The sequence below is a fragment of the Nilaparvata lugens genome, chromosome 6 (assembly GCF_014356525.2).
Source record: "Nilaparvata lugens isolate BPH chromosome 6, ASM1435652v1, whole genome shotgun sequence".
Taxonomy (NCBI): Eukaryota; Metazoa; Arthropoda; class Insecta; order Hemiptera; family Delphacidae; genus Nilaparvata; species Nilaparvata lugens.
In genome coordinates this window covers 60182479-60203533 of record NC_052509.1, presented here as the reverse complement: position 1 = coordinate 60203533, position 21055 = coordinate 60182479, and the positions used below count along the sequence as shown (strand labels likewise).

The 21055-nt window shown below is 35.5% G+C and overlaps 1 protein-coding gene across 5 annotated transcripts in view; it reads right to left on the bottom strand.

Annotated features, from left to right (window-relative positions):
• LOC111052504 (transcriptional regulator ERG homolog) overlaps nt 1-21055 on the bottom strand; it is a 183518-nt gene that overhangs the window by 87106 nt on the left and 75357 nt on the right. For 3 of the 5 annotated variants that reach the window (XM_039431590.1, XM_039431592.1, XM_039431591.1), the window contains one exon: nt 2279-2329. In XM_039431590.1, the coding sequence (XP_039287524.1) occupies nt 2279-2329 (51 nt within the window). Of the gene's footprint in view, nt 1-2278; nt 2330-5020; nt 5317-21055 lie in introns of those variants that run through there. The other 2 variants (XM_039431593.1, XM_039431594.1) reach the window with 2 other exon arrangements.

Genomic DNA, 21055 nt, shown 5'->3' with positions numbered 1-21055 from the left:
TTGAAATCAGTCTTTTAATTTTTGTCTTGTTGTAAAGTTTGTAAGCTGTTTATAACATTTATTTATTGTTTTGTGGGACAAAACCCTCGACATATTTAAGGATCGAGATGCAACAAGGATAGCGTGGAAGGAAGTGTGTATGGAGATTAGGGAGGATTTTGAAACTCTGGATGACAAGGAAAAAACTGTAGGTGATATGTTGTATATCGCTGTCGATTTAATAAAAACGTTCATTTCAATGAATCCAGCACTCTGCTGTCTTCTTTTCCTTCGACGGTACAACAAAAGTGGTAAATGTTGTTGTCTTTCTGTAAGTTAAACACTTAATAATATATACTTTTGAAAAATGTGCAAAATACAATTAAATGAACACTCATGAAACAGAGAAGTCACAACACATTTGCGATGAAGAACTACAAGAAATATTTTGGCTACTGATCATACATGGCAGTAATTTTGCCGCTCGATGTTTGGCGGTATTTTTTCCGCTGAATGTGTAAGCTCGACTTTTTTTCGCCGCCGCGGCAGAAACCGCCAGTGTGTAGCCGGCGTTACTATTGTGTCTCCGCTGTGATGCGACACCAAAGAGTCTCAGTAAACTCTAAAAATTATGTTAAACAATATTTATTGACATTTCAACAAATATTTGACAAAAATAAATAAATATTGGGGAACAGTAAAGTCCAGTCAATATAAATATAAAAATGGGGTTTGCTTGCAATTTAAATCGTAGTTCTGATTTTTTAATATTTTATTTGGATACATGAGAGAGGTTCAGAACCAAACTCTTCATGTAAAATTCCCTTGTGCTAATACAGAGTGGCCCAAGAAGTTCGTATTTTAGGTTCATTTTCCAGCTTTCAGCTATTTCTGGCAAAATCAGTGATCGGACAGAAAAATTTGCTCTTGCCTTTTTTAAGATCATAAAATTCTGAATGAAATGAGATCATTCGGAACTCTCTATCTCCAATGAGTACTGAGTTATGATTTTTCAAATATGAGTGATATTTTAAGAAAAAAAAATCAATTTTGATCATATTTAGTATTGATCAACAATATATCCCGATTACAATCTAGATGTAAAATTCAAAATCCTCTGAACGTAAGTAATTTCGTGCTCTAAAATCTGAGACTGGGTAGAGCGTTCTATCTCATATAGATTTCCAGGTACACTTGACAACAATGCTCATTGTATTGTGGAAAACACTCATTTTCAGCTTCAACCATCATCACCATCTATATTGTCCTCACAGTGATATTTCGCACAATGATATAAGCTCATGAGATTATGTTCTATGAGAATCACCCGTTAGTTGCACTTCATTTCATTATTACCTAGTGGAGAGGCGCGCGAGGACACGATCAAGGGTCGCTTAAGGATCAAGCTATCAAAATGAAAAAGTTTTCTTAGGGAAACATTTTTTTCAATCATTACTTTCTGAGACATGAGCGCCTAAAGTTTAAATTTTTGGGACAGAACATTTTAAATTCAGTACGAGATGAATCCATAAAATTCAAAGGATAAATTCTTCATGGAGAATTATGATTTTAGAACTACATTTGTGTGATATATTCATTGGGTATGCGTGAATGAAGGGGAAGTTACTAATAATATCGACAATTGAATGGAAAAGATTAAGAAATTGTCAAAAAACCACTGATTTATTGATAATTAGAAAGACCGGTTTCGGTTATTACACCATTGTCAATCTCTGATAAACGTTTATCAGAGTTTATCAGAGATGACAATGGTGTAATAACCGAAACCGGTCTTTCTAATTATCAATAAATCAGTGGTTTTTTGACAATTTCTTAGTCTTTTTCATTCAATATGAATAATTACCACAATATCAACTTCTCAACTACACAAAAATATCGACAATAATCTTTAAAAATTGTTATTTTCATATAGTGAACACCGGTAGGCGAAATTAACGATTTCCCGCAGTCATTACCCCTGGTACTATAGATTGAGAATCTATATGCAAAATTTCAAGTTAATCAGTCCAATAGTTGAGACGTGATGATGCGTCATTCGTGAATTTCCTATCCCGTACGTGTATAAGCCAATTGTTTCCTTCGCGTCTCATTCGAATCTCCATAGTTAATAATAATATTCCTTAATTTTTTGAGTAAGGTGAATTGATTGAAGATTGAATTGATTGAAGCACTTGTGGAGTTAAAAATTCCAAGTGAATACGTATTATCAAGCTTGAAAGACCTATTAAGTTAGAAATATCAAGATAAGAGATCTTTTGAAAGTAAAATTGGAACTGACCTTGTGTTTGTCCAGGTGTGTGAGCGCTCCATGATCCTTTGTAAGAGGTATCTGAAAGCAAAAATTACATAGATAATCTGATCAGCTTATGAAATATATTATTGATGCTACTGAAAGCTGATTATCAGATATTGAATGGATTATTTCAGAACATAATCAGTTTGAATTCTGAAATCTGAAATTGAAAAACAAAATCTTCATACTGGAATCTCAATCATTCTTCCTTCGTGAAACTAAAACGAAGTATTAAAAATTATACATCTAGATTCTCAAAAAATACTCATTTTTAAATTTATTGGGTCATCAAAAATGACTAATGACAACTTTCGTCATTTTGCCACAAATCATTACACTTGAGATTTGATGGAATTTCGGAGAGATCTTATTTCAACTGACTAAATTAAACGTTATTGAGAATCAAAATTCTAGTTTGTTCGTTCTTCCTGAAATAAAAGTGGAATGTAATGCTATATTTTCTAATAATATACCTAGTGCTTTTCCATGCACTTGAGTTCACATGTGAGACATTTCTAACGCTTCTACTTTCGTAAATATCGTTTCCCACCTTTTTGAATAGTTGTGAATGTTGTGATATTTTATTCATCGTTAATATTGTAATAATTATTGAGTTACTACATTTTCGAATTTATCAATGATTGGGAGGCATCGGTGCTGCTTTGTTCTAGATTCAATGTGATTAAGATTCAGATTAGGAATTAACAACATTTGAAATGCTGAGTTATAGAACTACTCACAAAGCAGTACTATAATGCTCGATGAAAGCACTGTATAAGAACAATTTTCTCTTTTTAACAACATTTGAAATAATTAATAAATGAATAACTATTATCAAATATGAATGATAATGATTGTCCAGTATAGTTTACAATGAAACCATGAATTGATAATGCATTAATCAAATTTCACAATTAATCAATGAGACTTATATAAATAAGCGTAGTAATGTTATCATAATAAATTTATGGAACTTGGCTTACTTATGAGTGAATCAGGGGAAATAGTTTATCCTCCTGTCCCACCTAAAGGTGCGAACAGAATAAGTTGAAAACGAAGGAGCATCCGTTATAATTCAAATAAGTCATTTTCTATCCTTCTCATTCCATCCGTTATCATTCAAATAAGTCATAATATTCTATCCTTCTCATGCAGCATATTTAGTCACTCATTTTTCAGTTTCGAACATTTGATTCTTCATCTTCAGAGGAAACTAACACACTAAGGCCCGGTTGCACAACAGCCGGTTAAATTTTAACCGTGATTAATTCCACGAGAACCAATCAGAGAAGTCGTCTTTTCAAAAACGCATTCTCTGATTGGTTCTCGTGAAATTAATCACGGTTAAAATTTAACAGGCTGTTGTGCAACCGGCACTAAGAAGTGGTTCATTGTCAGATTCTCTTGAAATTATATGAGTGCTCATACCCAATTATTCGTTACATTAATTAACTCAATTTCTACAAGATTTTGTGGAAATTGGAATCACCAGTGTACTGACTCTCGACCAACTTATTATCATCATCTATTAGCTATCTATTATATCATTATATCATCTAATCTCTATTATAATATTATTATATGATAACCAAACAATTCGAGTGAGAACCAATTGATATGATCAAAATTGAGTTTGAAAACACGGTGCTATCCATCTGTCGAACACTGTACTCCTCAATTGTATAAGATTCGTGAAGAAGAGATCTACAATTTTTGGTTGTCTGAGATTTTCATAGAATAAATTCTAAAAAATGAATATTTGCCTGCAAGGGATGATAAAAAAGCGGTGTCCTGTGATAAGGAAGGTCTATCTCACATCTCACAATGCATGATAACAATATTATGTTTTGATTGAAAAAAAATCACGTTATCTTGCTCTTTCACGTTAGTTTCATTTATATCAGACTTAGTTTTTTCTACTCATGCATGCTCAAAACTATGTTATTGATTCATAAAAGTTGATAATGTATTCTTTAATTCGATATATTTCTTTGAATCAGTGCTCTTATTGAAAAAAAGCACAGATTCAAGCTACTTTGATTGTGTTGTTCTTAATTTGATCAATCGAATCATGTGAAATATAACATCACTCATGTGAAATATGAAATATTGAATCATTGCATATATTTGATATTTTTGTGTTTGTGAGAGGTTAATATTGTGGTAATTAATCATATTGAATAAAAAGACTAAGTGCCGGTTGCACAACAGCCGGTTAAATTTTAACCGTGATTAATTTCACGAGAACCAATCAGAGAAGGCCTTCTTCTTGGTAAGAAGGGTACTTCTTGATAAGACGGCTTCTCTGATTGGTTCTCGTGGAACTAATCACGGTTAAAATTTAACCGGCTGTTGTGCAACCGGCACTAAGACATTTTTTGACAATTCTTAGCATTTTTATTCAATATGTTTGCTTTCTTGTGATGATATCGATTGCAATATTCCAATGATCATTGTAGAAATATATGTTATGTGATGTGAAAATAATAATAAAAAATTTCACTAAAATTATTATATTGAAATTTGACAATATCTTTGTTTTCTTATTATGGAGAGATTTCACAACATCATCATCAATTCTACTAATTTTATTAACTCAAGATAAATTATTGGAAAAATTTCAACAAGAATAAATGCTAAATCATCTCTGGAAAGCATTGATGATTTTGACAATTGGTGTTGAATTGACAATACCATGCTTTGAAAAACAAATATGTAAGTGCATACCAGCAAATAGCATAGAAAAATTCGTGAACGTTCCCGTCCTTGTCAGGTAGTCAGCTGATGTCTTAATGTCCAGCATGGTTGTGATGACGTCACAAATCACGTGATCAAATTATCAGCAGCTATCCGACGCACCATGTTTTCCACAAGCTATTGTCTAGTCAGAGTTTCGGAGAACTGATTTGAGGGTACTACTGATGTTGTAGAAGGTGCGACCACCCTGTTCGAAAGGTAAGAGACGTGTGTACTGTCGCGGTTCACCGATAACAAATGATCACAACCCCTACGATGAGAACGGAGAGTGTAGCTTAGTTCAGCAGTCGGCCACGAGGGGGCAGCACAGCGCCCCTCTTTTCACGGCGAGTGAAAAGGGGCGGGGCGAAAAGTTTGGCTGAAAAATCGATGACAGCCAATAGGAGACGACGCCGTCACCAGTCATCCCTGAAGGGGAAGATGTGGTAAGGGGGTGGAAAGTGAGTAGTTTTCTTCCAGGCTGAAAATTGTGTAAGGATCGCGCACTGTTTTGTTGTGAACTCCTCACTGAGCAAACAAGGCGGAAAGGGTGGGGGTTGATGGTAGATATAAGCAAACACATATGTCGTAATGTGGGATCACGTATGTGTGTAATATAGTGCACTACATTAATGACTCCCTCTCTATCACCACTGTGATATTGTAGTGGAATGGAGAGAACATTCTATATTGAGATTAATATGTGTATGATCAATCATTGAATAAACCAATGCAAATAGATCACATTTATTATCTTGCAATAAAATTATTACACAGGGTTTCATGAGATGTACCAATGTGCTGATATCTATCCATAATGAAAACAACACAAAGTTGAAAATATTCGTGTCTTTTCCAAATAAAATTTTTGTCAGTTGTCTTCATACAACCACGGAAAGAAGATAGCTTTTAATCCCTTTTTCCAACTTTCTTTTTCTTCTTTTCTCTCTCTGCCATGTTAGTTTTTCCTCTTGTTTCCTCCTCTAAGTTAAAATGAATATATATTAAGTGATTCAGACTCTTCTTCGCACAAAAGCATCATAGCCCATGTGAAGAAAATTCCCTGTAATGCATTCTATAATTTTTTTGTAATGTGTATTTATAAAGAGGAATAAATTGATTTGATTTGATTTAATCTTATGTTTTCTTTTATCTATGATACAACTTTGTTTTTCGACAAGATAGAAACACTTTGTGTTTTCATTGTGTTTCCAATATAATGTATCTACTTTCTTTCTTGTATGATAGTACAACGTAGACGTAGAAAAGATGCTGTACAAAACAAATATTTCTGTAATAAAATTGAGTGATGAGAGAATTTTGTATTTATACGAATGGAAAACATATTGTTCCATCATTCGTTTGAAAATCAAATCGCTCCTTCATACATTGATTGAATGAACGATCATTATTCTGAGTTCTGACAAAGTTGATTTTAAACTTTGGTAAGGATTTGATTCACATACTTCTAGAGTTTAAACTTTCAAGCTCGATTCGCACACAATGGTGACAGTGAACAGTAAATATAATTCTCATGAGCTATATTGTGATCATTCATACTCGGTCGGCCGGTCTGAATGGAAATAATACTATCAGAGATTCTGGGGATTGTATTTTCACGGTTCACGTATTATTGTAGTGGCACTCTCTATGAAAGGTGCCTATGAAAAGTAGTCTATAGAGAAATCTAAATCTAAATTTTAGATGAAATGGAATGAAATGAAAAAATTCTTTATTAGGAGGAGTTAGGACTAGCGGATTAGATGCTTTTCTTTGAAGAAATCTTATCTAAATTTGGGAGAGGAATAGTACAAGATATCCTCATTTATGCTTTCCCTATCATTTTAATGATTCACTTATCGTCTTATTGTATGAATGTACATTTTAATGATGTACTTATTGTCTTATTGTATGAATCAATGAAAAATAAAGATTGAAGAGTACAAGATATCCTCATTTATGCTTTCCCTATCATTTTAATGATTTACTTAACGTCTTATTGTATGAATGTACATTTTAATGATGTACTTATTGTCTTATTGTATGAATGAATCAATGAAGAATAAAGAATGAAGAGGCGATTTTAAGAAATCCCATATAAATAGAAGTGCCAATAAAAAGTATCAGGAAAATCAGAAATCTCATATTATTATCTCCTCTTCATATCAAGGACGGGAATATTTTACCAGCTGTGACAAAAAGTAATATTGAAGGTTGGAAAGTTGTAACAAACGCAGATCGCCAAGATTATGATTTGATATTCAGAAGTTTCATCCAACTGAAAGAAGAGAAGGACTGTGCGCTTTTTTAATTTAGAATTTTTGCCGTTTTCCTCAAAGTTTGCTGATGGAGGTTTGGAGTTGGGGTTGAGATAGGAACTGAGAGAAGGAGTAGGAGTGGTGATGTGGAAGGGTATGAAAACGAGGAAATGTAGAGAAGGAAAGAACGAGACAGATAATTGGAGAAATGAATGTCGAATATTGAATCGGTGATAGGGGAAAATTAATAATTAAGGAAGGGATGAAGATTGAGGATAATAATTATCCTTAATTATTAAGAAAGATGATTATGGAGACGAAAATTGGAGGTGAATGATTCGAAGAGTAAAATATCGAAAAGAGGATGGAAGAATAGACGATGATACAAAACGGAAAATAGAAGATAGAAAGATATCAGAATGAGAGATGATGAGGAATGATAAGAGGTGAAACACCTGATATGTTGAAGAAACAAATACGGCCGACAAGAAAGTGAAGATAACTAATAAAAACATGAAAAAAGGAAGGATATGGATTATAGTAAAGAATAGACGATGATGCAAAACGGAAAATAGGAGATGGAACGATAACAGAGTGAGAGATGGAGAATGATAAGAGGTGGAACACCTGATATGTTAAATAAACAAATAAAGTGAAATAAACAGGACAGTGAAGATAACTAAGAAAAATATGGAAGAGGGAAGAATATAGAGCATACAAAGAAGAGGTGATTGTGATTTGTTGAATAAGAGGAAGGAAAAAAGTAAGAGAAGTGACAGAATTGGAATATGAGAGTGATAAAGGACTGGATAGAGAAGAACAAGATGAATCCTAAATACGATTGAGAACAAGAAATGAAGTCAAGAGTGGAAAAATAAGATTTTGAAGCAGAACAAGATGAAAATGGAGCAGAAAAGGAAGAATTAGTATAAAAGAAAGATGAAGGAGTAGGAAAGAAGAAGATGGAGTTTAAAGAAAAGAGGTAGGAAAAGACGGAGAAGGAGGAGTATAAGAAGGAGGAGGAGGGTGAGAGGAGCTGGAAGAGAAAGAGAAGCAAAAGATGAAAAAGGAAGAGAAGAATAAGAAGAAGAAGAAGAAGAAGAAGAAGAAGAAGAAGAAGAAGAAGAAGAAGAAGAAGAAGAAGAAGAAGACGAAGAAGAAGAAGAAGACGAAGAAGAAGAAGAGAAGAAGCAGAAGATATACATGAAGCTTAGAAAGTGGAAGATGAATAAAACGATCCAAATGCCTGGTTTTGCAGCACCCCAACTGAAGATAGGCATTTAATTCAAAATTAATATCTGACGCCTGTGTGAAGGGACCTGGAGGAAATGAAAGGAGGAAGACCAGAGTTATCGCGATGGAGCTCAAACTGAGGAGGAGGGGGTTGGGAAGAAGGAAGGAGGAAGAGGAGAAAAGAGGGTATTGCTTGATCTGCTCCTTGATAATAAACGTGGCCCGCTTCTGCTGTGAGGAGGTTTCTGCCTCCTCTTGAAACTTGGTAGTCCTTCTCCTCCTCTTCCTTCTCTTTCTCCTCCTCCTCCACCTCCTCCACCTCCATTCCTCCAATTCCTTCTCCTCCTCCTCCTCTTCCTTCTCCGTTCCTCCTCTCCATCCTTCAACCTCTCACTCCTCCTCCTCTCACTCATCCTCCTTTTCTTCCTCCTCCTCCTCATAATCCTTATTCCTCCTCATAATATTACTCCTTCGCCAAACTTGCTACAACATTGGATTAGATCCAACTTAGCCTACAGTAGGGTGTCTCTAAAATTCTCCGCTCAAAATCTTCTCTGCTCATCTACTTCCATAATAACACACAACCTCCTAAAGTGAGACGCTCACTGTCAGCATTCTCTATTGATAATATCCATTCTGCTACCCATTTAACCACGCTGACAGTCCAACGTGAATCATTCCATATCTTCTCACAGCATCCCCTGTTCTTCTCCGTAACTACGACACCATTCTCATTAGGACCTCTTTCTGCTCCACGGAAACTTATATTTCGGAAACGTTTTCTTCCATTCTGTTAGCCGAAAGACGCGAATTATTATTCTCGAATCGTTAGTCAACTTGTGGAATACTTTAGTTGTTAGTGTAGGCTATATACCGGTATAGTTATAGCATAGAGAAACAGTAGCATAAGTAGATATCCTATGGTATAGGGCGTTTATGTCGCAACTTTTACTGTTATCTCAAGCCGATAGTTCATGAAATTCTTTACATGAAGCTGTGTGAGACTGGTAGTCTCTCATACTACAAATATAATCTCTCATACTCATATAACAAAATGTTATAGTTTTTTTAAAGTTTGGACTTTTCTAATCAATTGTGATTAATTTCATTTAATTTTGAAGTATTTTTTTTAAATTTGAAAATGATTTTTGTGTGTTTTTAATTGTAAATTGAGTGTCTAATTTGAATAATGTTGAGTGACACATAACCTAGCTACATTTGGACTGTTGTATAAATTAGAATTGGAACCGTTTTGGGCTTATAAGCCTGTGCTACTTTTCTGTAAGTTGTGTAATTCCAATGATTAAATAAAATAAAATAAAATACTGTGCCGTTCATACACTCTCACCCCAACAAAACAGTAAAATTCGACAATAATCAACAGTAATCGGCTTGAGATAACAGTAAAAGTTGCGATATAAATGCCCTATACCATGGGATATCTACTTACGCTATTGTTTCTCTATGGTTATAGTGTATAGAGGTGAACTTGTGTTGAGTGAACGGTCTATACTGAGGTCCACGTTTTATTGGCAGTGGAGAAAGATAGGAGAACAACGTTGCCGATCCTCCGACATGTCAATGCCTTCTATGGAGGGTAGCTGATACACGTTTATTAATGTAATATTAGGAGTGGCCGTAGTCGAGTGGATTAGATGCTGGCTTTGTAATCCAAAGGCCCGGGTTCGAATCCCAGCCCGGGCAAGATATTTTTCTCGGTCCACTCCCGTGTTTCGGATGGACACGTTAAGCCGTCGGTCCCGGCTGCCTAAAAACAGTCGTTAGGTCATGTCAGAGGCCCTGAAATTAATCAGTTGCGACCTGAAAACTCTGACACCAGACCTGAGCCAGCCAGGTCACTCGATATTATTATTAATGTAATATTAACTGTTTATTCTCGTTTTAAATAATCAATTATATTTCATTTAGCAAGAAATTATATTTTTCAATAATGAATTAATTCATATTTAATTCATAATTGAGATGAAATATTTTGTCAATTATGAATTCTACATTGTTAAAAGATGATCTGGCAACAGAGCAAGGCGAGAAAGAGATAGCGCCATCCGCTTTGTCGAATGATAGACAAGGATATCAATACCATTGCTAATCAAACACTGCCATTATAACGTGGACCTCACTGTAGGAGTTGAAGATTATTTATAATAATATAATCCTGTTCCATAGAAAATATAGATCCACGTACAGACTTGAGCTCCACGAACACAAGCATTTCACTTTTTATATTATCAGCTGATGATATTCTGTTCCAGCATATCTGTATTAGTACAAAAACAGTAAGGTACATTTCATTTCATTTGTTTATAGACAATAGATACAATGCAGGTAAAAACAACAGGCATTCGCCAAAAACTGCTTTAAACCTTAATTTGGAATACACTGTCTAGAGGTTATGTAAATGATAACTTAATTCAGATGATATAATAAGCATATCATCAGCTGATGAAAAGTGAAATGGGAGGTTTCGTGGCGCGAAAGTCTGTACTCAGCTTTATGCTCAAAATTATAGCAAATGCTTACCAACACACTAAGCATATCCTTGTTATAAAGGAGGTCTGTAAAATGTGTTTATAATAGGACTATTATTATCTGTGTAGTGATAAACTTGAGTTTAGCAAATATTAACAATATTATTTTTGTTTTCTTACAACGTAATTCTTAGGCTCAACTCACACTCACGCGACTCAGATCGAGAAGAGACTCGACTCTAGTCGAGAGCATGTGTTTTCAAATGGTAACAGTCGCGGAGACTAGAATCGCCTGGTCTGAGTGTCACCATTTAGAAACACATGCTCTCCACTAGAGTCGAGTCTCTCCTCGACCTGAGCCACGTAAGTGTGAGTTGAGCCTTACTTTTCAGAAAATAATTCACAATGACCAGAAAACACAAACAAGCTCAAATCAAAACAAATGTTACTGCTTTATCATATTACTCCAGTATAGTACGAAACAGTTACTCATTGTTACTTTCGCCCCTAAAACAATGATAGTTACTTCGTGATCAGAACAAAACCCACTTCAAATGGGTATCATTAGATAACCCATTGAGCTGGAGGGTCGAGGTTCATGCTTAACTAACCCTGGTAGCCGGCGATGGAGCAGGTAATAGAGGGGGAGTATGGAGGGGGGTTCAATGGTCACGTGTGTGATTCATAAAGGCTCTTGAGTACACTCCAACATAGACCTAAACAACAAGAACATAGAGCTATTAGTTTGTAGCTCTACTATATACTACAAAATTTCAAGAAGTAGAGATTGAATCAATGGTAACACGCATATGGACCCTTCACTGCTATTAAACTACGCACTTCGCAGGACACGCGTGTATGAGGCACTCATTTCACATACACATACGCACATGTACATAGTCTCCCACACACACAATCATGTTTAGTCGCAGTACAAATCCACATTGAGAAAAATATTGTCAAACGTTCAGACTCAACAATGCACACTTATTAAGACGACAACCAACGATCCCCTCAATTTGCATTTCAACAATGAAACATACCCCTCTCAGTATGTTACTAAACCCACCCCACATCCCAGTACTGGACCAGTTATATATATTATATATCATACTTTTGCATATATCTCTAAAGCGGTATGTATATGAATTACTTCGAGGTACATGTATATTATGATTTTATTACAGCGTTATATTTATATACATTTGACGGTGACAGTTCATAATACTCGACTATATTACGAGGGTCGTGTGAAAATTATTGCTGTAGCCACTTCATTAATTTGCATGCTAGTTGGTTATAGCGGGCGATAATTTTTTTGTTCCCACAACGGAAGTAGAATTTTTCCAGCATTATCCTCTATGATACTGAAGAGCGAGCAGTCAACTTTTTTCGGGTTTTGCGTGCGATTTCAACCTTTTTTGGGGGAATACAGTGGAGCACAGTGTTATTTGTTATGGAGAGATCCACTTGGAATATCCAGCATTGGTTGGATTAGAGAGCATTGATGTTATGTGTAAGGATTAAAGCTTTCAGTTTTTTTGAGGTGATTCAGTTGAAGATTGAAGTGATTCTAGCTTGAGAGAAATATTTTGAATTGCGATGATTTGAGTTGAAGTTTTCATCAGGAAATAGTTATTGATATATCTTAAATGAATTAACGGTCAGTTGCACGATAATTCAGTCAAATTGAACAGCCATTGAATGATGTCATTCAACGGAATCAACGAGACGGGAACGGAAGAACAAACAAATCTAATCAAAGAATCAAGAAATGTTAATTTTGAACGTTTGACTGCTTATCAAGAAAGGCAGTGAGTACAAAAAGGAATGATGAGTTTCTATTAGAAGAAATAATTCTATCTACTTGTTGTGAGTCTGAAATAATTCTGTCTATGATGATTTGTTGATTAGAGCTGCAAAAAAAACGTCATTCCATCAAAACGAGTATTCCGGCTCTTATTTCTTTACTTTAATGCAACGATCATCATCATCATCATCGTCATTCAAGGATTAGGCTCTGTTGGCCTGTTCCGGCATCCATTTCTTCATCGGTCGTCCGACGCCTCTTCTCCCATCGGGTTTGTGATGCCAAGCTTTAATTGGAAGTCTATTTGCTGGCATACGAATTAGATGGCTGGACCAGTCTTCTCTACTTTTCTTCATATTTGCAATAAAGACTCTACATTCAGTTCAGTTCTTATTACTTCGTTTCTTATGTAATCCAACTTAATGCAACGATCGATTACAAATTAACCAGTGTTTTTGTCGCATTCTTTATCCAGGCTACTAAAACTTGTTCTATGCTCCATTATTATTCGAAAATCATGTTTCAGAACGTTATGTTCAAATTCCAATATTTTTAATAGTCAGTATTTCAAACTCAACTCCTTCATGGGGCAATCTTCATTAACGACTAATAGACGCGCCAGTCATAATAATGAAACCCATTTTTTCTTGCATTTTTACTCAAAGTAGAACGCTTTTCATCACAATTGCTAAATAATTTTTAGCTCATTCCAAGTGAATTCCGAATAAATGGCGTTATAATAAGTTCGAAATAACTGAGAACGTGAGATTAGCTTATTAGCTACTCGACTAATACACTTACATTAGGTTAAAGACGAGACCAAGTAACTGTGGATTACAATGATTTTGGAGCTAAGATTGTTGGTTTTAGTGAGCTAAGGCGCGACGTCTGGTGAGAGATGGTAGCATGAGATCTACTTTCAACTGACAGCATTCTTCTCAAATAACATTCGTGTTCCCCATCCAAAAAATGCTGACAGATCATACTGAATCTCACAAGGGTGCTATTGATTGGGTAGAGCACCAATTGTATTTCCCTGCCGTCTATTTAGCACCTTGCCACCAAACAACTGAGAGAAGTCACCCTCTCACACTTTCTCTCTTCACACTCTGATTCTGTCTTCCTCTCTCTTTATTCATCTTCATCTTTCTCTCTTCCTCTCTCTCATATTATCTCTTAAACATCATAAACAGCTCCCTCCACACTCTGATTCTATCTTCCTCTCTCTTTATCCATCTTCATCTTTCTCTCTTCCTCTCTCTCTCATATTATCTCTTAAACTTCATAAACAGCTTCCTCCCTACGTCACCCTCTCTCTCTTCCTCACTCTCCATCTATCTCATTCTATCTCTCTCTTCATCCATCTTTATCTTTCTATCTTTCTCTCTCATTTTATCTCTTGAACTCCATAAACTTCTCACCCTCACACTATTTCATCAGGGTGTTAACTCTTTACAGTTACGAATAGAGCGAGCGGGTCGCGGATTAGCTATTGATCCCACTAATCAGCTGGCAATGATACAACCATTTGATACAACCATTGATACAACCATTGATACAACCATTGATACAACAATTGATACAACCATTGATACAACCATTGATACAACCATTGATACAACCATTGATACAACCATCATCATGCTATCAAGTTCAACTTGTCTATCAAGATCGAATTGTTAAGTTCACAATGTGTTTGTGTTAAGGTGCGTACAGATATACGCGCCGCGAACAAGAGCAATTCACTTTTAATCAGCTGACTATATCTGTATTTTTACAGAAACGGTAAGATACATATATAAAAAGCTTGGCATCAGCTGATTGAAAGTGAATTGCTCATGTTGCGGCGCGTATATCTGTACGCAATTCACTTTTAATCAGCTGACTATATCTGTAATTTTACAGAAACGGTAAGATATAGATATAAAAAGCTTGGCATCAGCTGATTAAAAGTGAATTGCTCATGTTCGCGGCGCGTAAATCTGTACGCACCTTTATATGGAGGTCGATAGCGATGGCGATCAATACAGAAAACTGAATATCGAGCTGACTGTTCTGTTCTTACCCTTAGTAGGCAAGGGAAGTATGTGTTTCTTCGATTATCAAAGAATTTATCATTAATATTCAATAAGAGTTCAATAATATTTGATTTTTCAAAAATCACACAATTCTTACTTAGGCTTTTTACTCATAAAGCTGCCTTTACACTAAAGTTATCAAAAAAAATGTTTATTTCCCGTTCCTAGACATTCTATCAGATTAAACGGAGCTTGACAAACACATATGCACATCAAGTGTATGATAAGTTTATGTTCAATCCAATAGAATCTATAAGGACGGAGAAATACACATTTTTTTGACAACTTTGGTGCAAAGGCAGCTTAAGAATCTACTACTATGGTTCTATGATTATTTATGTGGAATGTGATCAACCTCTGGAGCAGATGACGTTTTGAGCCAGCACCTGGTATATTACAAATGTTACATCATGTTTGTGATTCAATCAGTGGAAATAGATTTTGAAAATCACACTCAATACATTACAAATGAACTCCATGTGAAATATTGAGATACAAGAATCCCCAAAGATCGTTCAATTCAATTAATTCTCAAGACTTCAACCCATTTTATCACGCCAAGCTTCTCTAAACTGAGCCAAACACATTATTCTCCCAGTGATATTAAGATAAAGTTTCGGAAATGAGAATCTCTGAATAAGATGCAAGATCATACATTGATCGTTCGATTCAATTGATTCTGAAGACTCAAATTCATTTTCTCACGCCAAGCTTTCCCAGATTCAGGGAAACACATTTATTTCACCCAGTGATATTAGGAGAAGCTTTATGACTGATAATCTTTGAATAACATACAAGATTGTACATAGATCATTCAATTGAATTAATTCTGGAGACTTCAACCCATTTTCTCATGTTAATATATCCCAGGTTCAAGCAATAAACACATCACTCAGTGAGAAAGAAAAGCTTAGGAAATGAGAATCTCTGAATAATATACAAGATTACGATACATAGATCGTTCAATTCAATTAATTCTGCAGACTCCAAAGTCATTTTCTCACGCCAAGCTTTTCCAGATTCAGGCAAACATATTTCTCCCCGTGAGAAGGAAAAGCTTTGGAAATGGGAATCTTTGAAAGAGTTAATCGGATGAGACGGTAGTCGCCGTAACTAGATAGAAAGAGAATGACGGAGAGAGAAAGTAGGAGACAGATGGGGAGATAATTAGAGAGAGATAGAGAGAGAGATGATAAGAAAGTGAGGGTGAGATAAGGATGGGATCAGAGAGAAAAAGAAAGTGACGGAGAGTGGAAAAGAAAGTGATGAAGAGATAAGAAGAGAATGAGTATAAGAGAGAGAGAAAGTGAGTATGAGGAGAGAGTTGAAGCGACCCGAACACAGACGTGTTGCGTGTAGGAAACGCATATAGTAGTGAAGGTGTAATTGAAGTAGTTTGAGGGTCCGGGAATTGAGGAGAAAAGGAAAAGGGAGCCCTCTGGAAGGGCACCAGGGGTTTGTCCCGGGGGGGGGGAAGTCCGGCGCGGATACCGCGCTGTCTCCGGAGGGGTTTCCTGAACCCCCCAACCCAACATGGTTTGCTGCTCCCTTTTCCGACCCCCGTAGCCCCTTTTCCGACCCCCTGTACCCCCTTTTCCGACCCCCTGTGCCCCCCTTTTGCCGACCTAAACCACCGTAGAAAATATGCGGCGTCCGACTCACCATTTACCTTTGTAATATCGCTCCGGCTACTCTGCCGTGTACAGGGGATACACAAGCTGCTAGCCTCAATACATGTATTTTTGAAATTTATAGTGCATCCATGATATTCATAATACAGTTACTGTGAATCTCGTTCATGTTGGAATGTAAACCAACCTCATTGCGTTCGCATGGAGTGTACTTTCTAAATTGATATTTAGAGAAAAATATAAATGATTTGAAAGTTAGTTTTCAGGTGCAAATGGTAAAAATGACTTCTGGTCGCTTTGAAAGTTTGTTTTCAGGTGCAAATGGAGAAAATTACTTCTAATCGATTTGAAAGTTTGTTTTCAGGTGCGAATTATAAAAATGACTTCTGGTCGCTTTGAAAGTTTTTTTTCAGCTGCAAATAGTATAAATGACTTCTGGTCGATTTGAAAGTTTGTTTCCAGGTGCAAATGGTGAAAATGACTTCTGGTCGATTTGAAAGTTTGTTTTCAGGTGCAAATGGTAAAAATGACTTCTGATCGATTTGAAAGTTTGTTTCCAGGTGCAAATGGTGAAAATGACTTCTGGTCGATTTGAAAGTTTGTTTTCAGGTGCAAATGGTAAAAATGGCTTCTGATCGATTTGAAAGTTTGTTTTCAGGTGCAAATGGTAAAAATGACTTCTGATCGATTTGAAAGTTTGTTTTCAGGTGCAAATGGTAAAAATGACTTCTGATCGATTTGAAAGTTTGTTTCCAGGTGCAAATGGTGAAAATGACTTCTGGTCGATTTGAAAGTTTGTTTTCAGGTGCAAATGGTAAAAATGGCTTCTGATCGATTTGAAAGTTTGTTTTCAGGTGCAAATGGTAAAAATGACTTCTGGTCGATTTGAAAGTTTGTTTCCAGGTGCAAATGGTAAAAATGACTTCTGATCGATTTGAAAGTTTGTTTCCAGGTGCAAATGGTAAAAATGACTTCTGATCGATTTGAAAGTTTGTTTCCAGGTGCAAATGGTGAAAATGACTTCTGGTCGATTTGAAAGTTTGTTTCCAGGAGCAAATTGTAAAAATGACTTCTGGTCGATTTGAAAGTTTGTTTTCAGATGCTAATGGTAAAAATGACTTCTGGTCGATTTGATAGTTTGTTTTCAGGTGCAGATGGTAAAAATGACTTCTGGTCGATTTGAAAGTTTGTTTTCAGGTGCAAATGGTAAAAATGACTTCTGGTCGAGTTGAAAGTTTGTTTTCAGGTGCAAATGGTAAAAATGACTTCTGGTCGATTTGAAAGTTTGTTTGCAGGTGCAAATGGTAAAAATGACTTCTGATCGATTTGAAAGTTTGTTTTCAGGTGCAAATGGTGAAAATTACTTCAGATCGATTTGAAAGTTTGTTTCCAGGTGTAGATGGAGAAAATTACTTCTTATCGATTTGAAAATTTGTTTCCAGGTGCAAATGGTACAAATGACTCTTCCAATTCCAATTTTCTAGTTTTTATTCTCTCCTTTGCATGATTCCTAGTCTGATTTTCTAGTTTGTATTGTCTCCTTTGAATGATTTATGGTTCGATTCTCTACTTTGTATTCTCTTATTTAAAGTAATATGATCGTTGACAAGGTATATTTTTCATGAATGTCTATTATATTCGTGAATCATTTTCAAGTTTCATGATTGTTTATAATTCATTCAGAATATCATGCAATATTATGTAATATGATCGTTGACAAGGTATATTTTTTCATGAATGTCTGTCTATCATATTCATGAATCATTTTCAAGTTTCATAATTGTTTATAACTCATTCAGAATATCATGCAATATCATGCAATATCATGTAATATGATGTAATATAATCGTTGACAAGGTATATTTCCATGAATCTCTATTATTTATTAGTGAATCATTCTTAAGTTTCATAATTTATAATTTGTTCAGAATATCATAATTATGCAAACTTTTAAGCTGGGTATCACTCGATATAATCTCTTTATGGTAGTATAATCTATCTTTACAGTATTAACGCTACTTTATTATACTCTATAATATTACTGTCTTCTACTACTGAACTCTACATAAATACCAGTAGAGTTTGAAAATAATTCATTGATCCGAGATTCTCCAGATATCCAAGTTTTCCAAAATATTGAAACTGTTTGGGTTGGTTGGCCACTGTTCTGTCCATTAATATAGATGATAGCCCGAGTATTCTTGCGAAAAACAATTTTTCTTCAACAATTTCATCGTATTTCTCTTTCTATGTCTTTTGCTAATCGTTCCAACGTGCATCTCACCATGTACTGCTTGTTTTATCCTCATGTATTTTCCAGCTTTCCACTTTACTATTCCAAAGAATTCAAAGAAGAAAAATTGAGATAACTTTGAGCTGAAGCCAAATGGATGTACAGTATGGAAAAAGGCTAATGCTCCAAAAGAAATGTAATCAATTATTATCTTCATTATATTCAAAGATGAGAAAAAGTACAATCATCTTTCAATATTCATCACCACCTCCCGCTTCAATGAAAAACTCACTAATGATTAGCAATTGATGTTCAATGGATGAAAAAAGAACCGGGCATGAAAAAGCTGAAGAAATGCGTCAGAGAAAAAAGCAGAAAGCTTGCAATGCATTTAATGAAGTGGAAAAGTGGCTTTGACCTGCTGAAGGAAGGCACTTAGCCGGAATTATTCCAAGCAATGGGATTGAAAAATTGCATCAATCAATGTTTTGATGGAGAAAAAGGATAAGGAAATACTGCTGAGGAGGATGAGGGAGAGGATAAGAGAGGGCATGAATACGAGAGGGAGGGGGTAATGAGACATTAGGTGTGAATGTGTGTTTCTCTATCTTGTGGAGTCGGAAAAAATACAGAACGTACTGAGCGATCAGAAAGAAGATGGAGTGAAAAACTGAGAGGAACTTACTAAGAGCAGTATAAGGAAATAAAATGTTGGATGATACAGTATAAAAAAAGATTCACTATACATGGATTGTATACTCTTGAAGAGATGTGATTTCAATAATAATTGGAGAATATATCCGAGAATCTTACTAAGATGTATCATCTTATTCTATAGGCTACTGAGTTCGAATTCTAATGTGATTTATTTGAGAGAGAGTCTAGAGGATGTTGTGAATTGACATTACTTCAAATCTTTAGAATTTTGATTTTTTTATTACTCTAGTATATGCTGAATTAAACTAGAAAGACAGCTTTTAACAATTATAATATTCATGGTTTATTATTGTTGTTTTGGGCCATAGGTTGGTGGCCGTGTCGTGGTTGTTTGTTATTGAATAATATATAATGGGCATGTTTGCGATGCAGTCGTCGAACGATGACTCGCAATTTTGAATAACAGAATTGCAAGTTTTGTTAATTTTTTGCAAGACTTGAAAACTTTTTATAGCTTAGCAATAATATTCGGTAATGCTATACATCTTTGTAAATTGATATTTATTCCTATAGACTAAAAGCATATATCTATGTATTCTTATGCACTTTATATGACAATAAAGAATTATTGAATTGAATTGAATTATAAGTGGGAAAGATCATTGTCATGTGAGGAGGAAATATCTTATTTCTATCAATTAGAGTGATGAGATGAAATAGTTATGCCAAGACATTCTGTAGATACAATGATCACTGAATCTGTTATCGGATGGGCACGTTAAACTGTCGGTCCCGGCTGAAGTATGACAGTCATGAGGCCCATTGACGACTTAAATCATATATTCAGGCGGTGGGACCTTCCCGCAAGGGACTCCCCACCAACAAAAGCCATACGAATTCACTTTTTTACCAAATCTATCAATAAAATTTTCTGGATTAATGCTTTGAGTTTTTTCTCATTAATCTGGAATATGCTGTCGATCAATATCTCACTCCAATAAAAAATCTATACCTACCGTATCATTCGAATCACTGATAAATCAGGATTTATTGAAAACTGATGAGACTGTTAAGTGTTAATAAGATTCAATGAAGCTATGAATGGTCTGAATATACTTACTAAAATCACTGATAAATAAGGATTTAATAAGATATCGTGAGGTGTGGGCCAATATGAGAGAGGAAAGAGCTGAGAAGGCGCTTCCCTTGGCAATTTACGCCAAGAAATCAGGTGAAGCTAGGGGTTTAGTGCCTTCTCTTTCTCACTCTTAATTTCCAACTCTATCCGCTATCTTTTTTCACTCCCACACTAACTCTTCCACTCTGTCTGTCTCTCTCATTCTTTATCACTTCACCTCCTGATTCTCTGATAAATCAGGTGGAGTAAAGGGCTTTGATGCTCTCTCCTCTATTGAACTCTCTCCCTCCTTTTCTTTGCAAATCTCTATCATTTCACCGCTCTCCTCTTCTCTTTACCAGCTCACACTCTCATTCTCTTTACTCCTTACTCTCTTTCTCTCTCTCTTCCTCAATCCACTACCACCTCTTGGTTCCTCTCTACTCTCTTTCTCACTCGATCTCTCAGTCTCTCCCTTTTCCCCCTCCGGCAACAATCGATGCTGCCATGTTGCTATGGG